This window comes from Rhinoderma darwinii, chromosome 7 (genome assembly GCF_050947455.1).
Source record: "Rhinoderma darwinii isolate aRhiDar2 chromosome 7, aRhiDar2.hap1, whole genome shotgun sequence".
In the NCBI taxonomy this organism is placed as follows: Eukaryota; Metazoa; Chordata; class Amphibia; order Anura; family Rhinodermatidae; genus Rhinoderma; species Rhinoderma darwinii.
In genome coordinates this window covers 143,424,139-143,429,814 of record NC_134693.1, presented here as the reverse complement: position 1 = coordinate 143,429,814, position 5,676 = coordinate 143,424,139, and the positions used below count along the sequence as shown (strand labels likewise).

The following is a 5,676-nucleotide window of genomic DNA, read 5'->3' as shown; positions in this document are numbered from 1 at the left end:
CCCTGGAAATGGAAGGAAAAAAAAAAAAAAAAGTAAAGAGCCCCCTCCCTTAACCCTTCCAGTGCCGGCAGGGGCCAGTTTAACCAGTTGGTTGCCGCGGCATGAGCCCTGTGCGCAGGAAGCATGGCCGACCACCTTGCTCTGCAGCCCTTCCTATCGCCCCAGCGTCTGAGGATGGCAGCAGGCAACGCAGACCCCTCCCAGGGCTGGCAGCAGCGACGGGGCCACTCCTCCTCCGGCCCCCAGCCATTGGTGGATTTACATAGTTCAGCCCATTTTTCCTGGAAAGTTCTTGGAAATCTATTAGCCGAGTTCTGCTGTTACACTGGAACAAAACAGACACACACCCAATGCAACTATATATAGACGCGGCAGCACGGAGCTGGATCGCAGCGCTCGGAGAGGATACAGTGTGCGCCGCCACTGAGCACCGGTCACAAGACGACTGGCAGACAAGGCTTCGATTTTCGTACTATCCCCCCCTGTCGTGGTATCGAGCCGTTTCTTTGCCGTGGGACTCTTATGCCGTTCCGCTCCTCCTGGACGGACATGATTCTTTGTGTGAGAGGGTAAGACGCCTTGTTTATTATCCGTTCTTCCGATAGCGCCGACCCGTTCCACAGCGCCCAGAACGTGACGTGTCTTCGTTTATTGTGTTGCTCCGAAGGACACCGCACGTCATGTGTTTTCCTATAGAATATTTTTTCTGATGCACCAAAGTCTTCTAGACCTGCGTCTGTCTAACATCCCTCTCTCTATTCCAGTCCACAGAGCCTGTTGGCAGAGCAGAGGGTTTGTCGACCTTCATCTTGTGTGGGGGTCCCGGGCTTTACGGCCGACCAAGTCATGCACCCCCTCAACCCTCCAGCCTGCCCGGGGCAATCACCGAATGCGCCTGAGTTGCCCCCGAGGACGACAGAGCCCCAGCGGCCTCCGCCACCTCCTCAGGACAACGTCAGGGACCCAGAGGAAGATCTGCTCTGCATCGCCAAGACGTTCTGCTATCTCCGAGAATCTGGTAAGACCCCAGTACGACTACAGAGGAAGCGAAACTTTAAATTGGGGTAAATGAATATTTAAAGGGACAGCGTATCCACAAAAACGGGGTGTCCCTTTCCTGTATTTATATTGTGACCCCGGCAGATTATTTACTAGTCTAATCATCTCCATCACATTTATTATATTGCTTAGAAGAGGCGACATCTGGCACCGGTCACCAGACGTCCGTGTGTTTACTGGGTCATCACACGACTGACACAACACACATTGGCGCATTAGACTGGGCGAGGATTAGGACCCTCTGGAATTAGAAAAGGGGGAGGGGCGCTGATATTTAATCTAAATTCATGGAATTTTAATAGTTAAAGTGAAAAGTTTAAAGTAAAGAGAATTGTAACAAAATATTCACAAATATCTGATCGTTGCGCCCGTATGAGCGGCCGCGGTGTATGACACGAACGCAAAGACGAGGGAGAGGTCCGGCGCCGTTAAGTATCACGCATAAAGTACGACGAATAAAAAGAAAAACCTCCAAAATATTTTTAAAGAAATGATAAACGAATGAAACATTATTTTCACTTTTGTGGTTCGACGTCTCGTTTGCCGCAGTTACGGTCGGATGAGCTCGGATTTCCCGTATATTCATAGACGCGAGCGGCCACGTTTACAATGCTGGCAGACGATCGTGTTTGGGAGCCGCGGCCGTCCCTTTAATGGCGTCACATGGAACATGACAGAAAGTTCTCTCCGCAAATTATCTCCGTGTTTAACCCCAAAATCCTGGACACAATTTTGTCGATTTTTTTGCTATAAATTGTATTCGAATTTTTGTCAATTCTTGTTCGGCGCTGCAGAGTCCTCGTCCTCGTCACAAATCCTATTCAGACGTTTCTTAGTTCTACCTGTTACTCGGCTTTGCGGAACCCCGAATGGAAATCTGCCCCGTTAGGCCACAACACTGGAGCACCAGATATGTCGCTGCTTTACTAGATTACTGTTCAGGAGACTGGGAAAGCTGAGTGACAACGGTTGTGGGACCTGTACTGGAGGCCATATTGGATGTCACCCAGCTTTCCCAGAAGCAGATAGAAGTAATATTGACATTGTGGTTCTTACATCTCGCTCTCTCTCCCCCTCTCAGGTTGGTACTGGGGACCTATTACAGCCACAGAGGCCAAACAGCGACTCCAGAAAATGGCGGAAGGCGTCTTCCTGGTGCGGGACAGCACTCACCCCAGTTACCTCTTTACTTTATCCGTCCGGACGAACCGCGGGCCTACGAACGTTCGCATCGAGTACTCAGACAGTCTCTTCAGGCTGGACTCTAATTGGCTGTCTAAGCCGCGGATCCTCTCCTTCCCGGACGTCGTCAGTCTGGTACAATATTACGTCTCGTCCTGCAGCTCCGACAGCTCTAAGGACCCCGTCAGCCCGCCGCCCCCCGCACCCACCTCCCTGAAAGAACCAGCCGCTGTGCATCTCAAACTCCTACGACCCCTCCATCGAAGCGGAGAAAGCCCGAGCCTGCAGCACCTGTGCCGCCTACAGATAAACCGCAGCGCGGCGCCAGGCTCAGACCTCACAGGACTGCCCCTACCCAGGCGGATGGTGGACTACCTGCAGCGGTACCCATTCCAGCTCTGATTCTTCCAGGGCTGTCAGTACTTTACACCCACATCCCGCGGAGGGGCCAGTCGTCCCAGATTGTACATAATCACCGTATTTATTATAATATCCCCACACCCGGCTGTTTTTTTATTTTCTGGGGGGTTTATACTTGTTGCTCTGTCATTGGATGAGTCACAGTGCGGGCTCACCTGCCCTCTGAACCGGTGCCAGCCGTGGATTATACCCTCATGACTACACCACGAGATACGCTGAAACTACCCAGAGGACCCGGCTACTGTCTGGACTTGTTCGTTGGGCGTAGTCGCTGACTGATCGCTGCCGGGGGTTAGACCACTGTGGACGCCTGTCGTCACAAAGCTTCTGCTGCGCCCTGATAAGACCGGGCAGAGCGACACTTTCGTGGTGACGTCGTGATGATGTCGGAGGAATCTTTCCGTCAGGCCGCCGGACATGACAATAAATAGGATTTTTTTAGTAATGTTTGAGTTCTGGTTTCTTTAATCCCCCCGACTATTTAAAGCGCCTTTCCTTCTAAAATATCCTGATCTTCTGAAAAGCTGGGTGACACCCGATATGGCCGCCATGACATCGCCCGCATGGACTCACAGATTTCCTACAGATCTAAGGCTTCATGCACACGACCGGTCCCGTAATTACGACCTGTATTTACGGGCACAGCCGGCGGCGGACAGTCGGCCGTTATTATAAAGTATAGGAGCACGGTCCGTAAAATAAAAAAAAATAGGACATGTCCTGTTTTTTTGGGCAGGTTTCTACGGCACCGACCCCTCCCAGACATACAGGAAGGCGTCCGTGGGACATAGAAATGAATGGGCTGTAATTACAGGCGATTTTACGGTCGTGTGCATGGGGCCTAAATAGTAAACGTGACCAGTTATACCGCGACCCCTCCGCACCTGTAACGCTACAGAACGAGACAGATTTGGCAATCAGGGGTCTGAGAAAGCGGCCAGTCCCTGTGTGAGATGTAATGGCGGCCATATTGGTTATCCAGCTTTCCCAGAGATAGATAGGATGTAGAAATGTACAATACGGATGTCCATGTTATTACATTACTATAACCATGGAAACGGAACTACAACTCCCAGCATATTGCCCGGCCACTTCACCAGTCTACTCCTCAGCACTGGGATCAACTGGGATTTCCATGTTTTAATGGGTTTTACAATATCCCGAATACAACCCGTACAAATCCTTCAGCCGGCGCGTGAACCTTTTACTGATTACGTGAAATTCATTTTTTAGGGGGGGGGGGGGATTTTCAGCCGCTTAATAGAAAAATGTAAGAATGTGAAATAATCGCCGGCTGCAGAGCACTAAGGGTTAACTGCTTCAAAACGGAGGCAACGTTGTTACAATGTATCGCAGCAGTTTCAGCTTCCGCCAGGTCGATACTTTATGATTTTCCTTTAACCCTTACCGCCAGTCGTCACCATTTTTATACATTAGTCCGGTGACGGGTTCACATATATAACGCTGACGGGAGCTCGTCCAGAGATTTTGAATCTACATCAAAGCATCATGGGAAGCAGCAGAATGCGCCTGGAGCCTCTCTCTTGCCTGGGAATGTATATAATAACTTCACCCAGCTTTCCCAGAATCCTGAACAGTAAATCTGCCTGGTTATGCAGCGCTACATCCTGCGCTTGTTGCATTACTAGAGATCTGTCACTCAGGGTTCTAAGAGAGCTGAGTAACAGTCCTTGTATTGGCGGCCATATGTGTGGTCACCCAGCTTTCCCAGAGAGGGAATAGAATTGTAATAACCTGACACATGACGAGATTTTCTGGGGAAGTTTTTTTTTTTTTTTTGGGGTGATATTGCGGGAGGATTAACATTGAGGTTATAACCGGCGCCGATCCCTCCATTGCGTCTTCTCTCCTCGCTCACGTAGGATCGTCCTCGCCGTCCGTCCCTCAGGTAAACCTGTATTCTTCCACTCTCCGCTGCCAATTTTTCCTCCGATGACTTTGTGTTCTCCACATTCAGCCCCCTGGGCAGAGTTATACTTTACAGACACACAAATATGTCTCCCCCTCCCCCGTCCTCCGCTGATCGCAGGGTTTACCAGGAAACGCTCTGCTGTGTCTTTCTGAGAAACTGAGCAAAGACAGAACGAGGCGGGAGGGTGACGGGCGCGGGGCAGCTGCTCCATCTGTCCGCAGAAAACACGTACGTAACCGCTCACATCGGACGTCGCCATACACCCCGCGCCGGGGGCCCCAACAATACAACACTCCCGGAGCCACATATGGACCCCAACTACGGACACCTCTATTGTCAGATCTGAGGGAGCCCCTGACGTCACCGCTCTCCTGTCCTGGCCCGCATCTGAAGGGGTTAAACAGTTTTATGTACATTATTTTATCCACCGTTATGAAAATAGAAAAACAAGACTGATTTCTTCCAAAAACAGCGCCACACCTGTCAATGGGTTGTGTCTGGTATTGCAGCTCAGTTCCATTAAAATGAATGTGACTGAGCTGCAATACCACTTAAAACCTGAGGACTGGTGTGGCGCTGTTTTTGGAAGAAAGCCGCCATGTCTTTCTAAGGCTACGTTCACATCTCGTCTTGTGCACACGTTTGTGGTATACGATGACGTATACGTTTATAAAGTTACAAAAACGTATGAATTTGTAACATACGCTTGAGTTTTTTTGTGCCCGTTCTTCTAAAAACGTATACTTTTTTTGTTCTTGAGCTAAATCAAACTTTGTAAAGTCGAGATTTTCCATTTATGGTGACAAAAACATTTACGTTTTACATATGCAAACGTAGGGTTTAAGACCGCATACGTCGCCATTGACTTCAATACGAATAAAAACGTATAAATAATACGCGCGGTATACGTTTTGGAAAGGTACAGAAAAGCGCAGTAGACGAATTTCAGGACAAGGAAAAAAAAAAAAGAAAGCACAAAACATATTCACAAGCTTCACCACGTGGCGACCGGCCGGACCATAGAAATCAATGGACACGTCAGACGTGCAGGAAAAAACGGATGTGAACTTACCTGATCCTCT

General features: G+C 49.5%; 1 protein-coding gene across 1 annotated transcript; it reads left to right on the top strand.

Annotated features, from left to right (window-relative positions):
* The first annotated feature begins 304 nt into the window (after window positions 1-304).
* Window positions 305-3,106, top strand: CISH (cytokine inducible SH2 containing protein). Its single transcript, XM_075832463.1, has 3 exons — window positions 305-569; window positions 765-1,018; window positions 2,141-3,106. The coding sequence occupies exons 1-3, from the start codon at window positions 523-525 to the stop codon at window positions 2,641-2,643; spliced, it is 804 nt and encodes a 267-aa protein (XP_075688578.1). The 5' UTR covers window positions 305-522; the 3' UTR covers window positions 2,644-3,106.
* The last annotated feature ends 2,570 nt before the right edge of the window (window positions 3,107-5,676 follow it).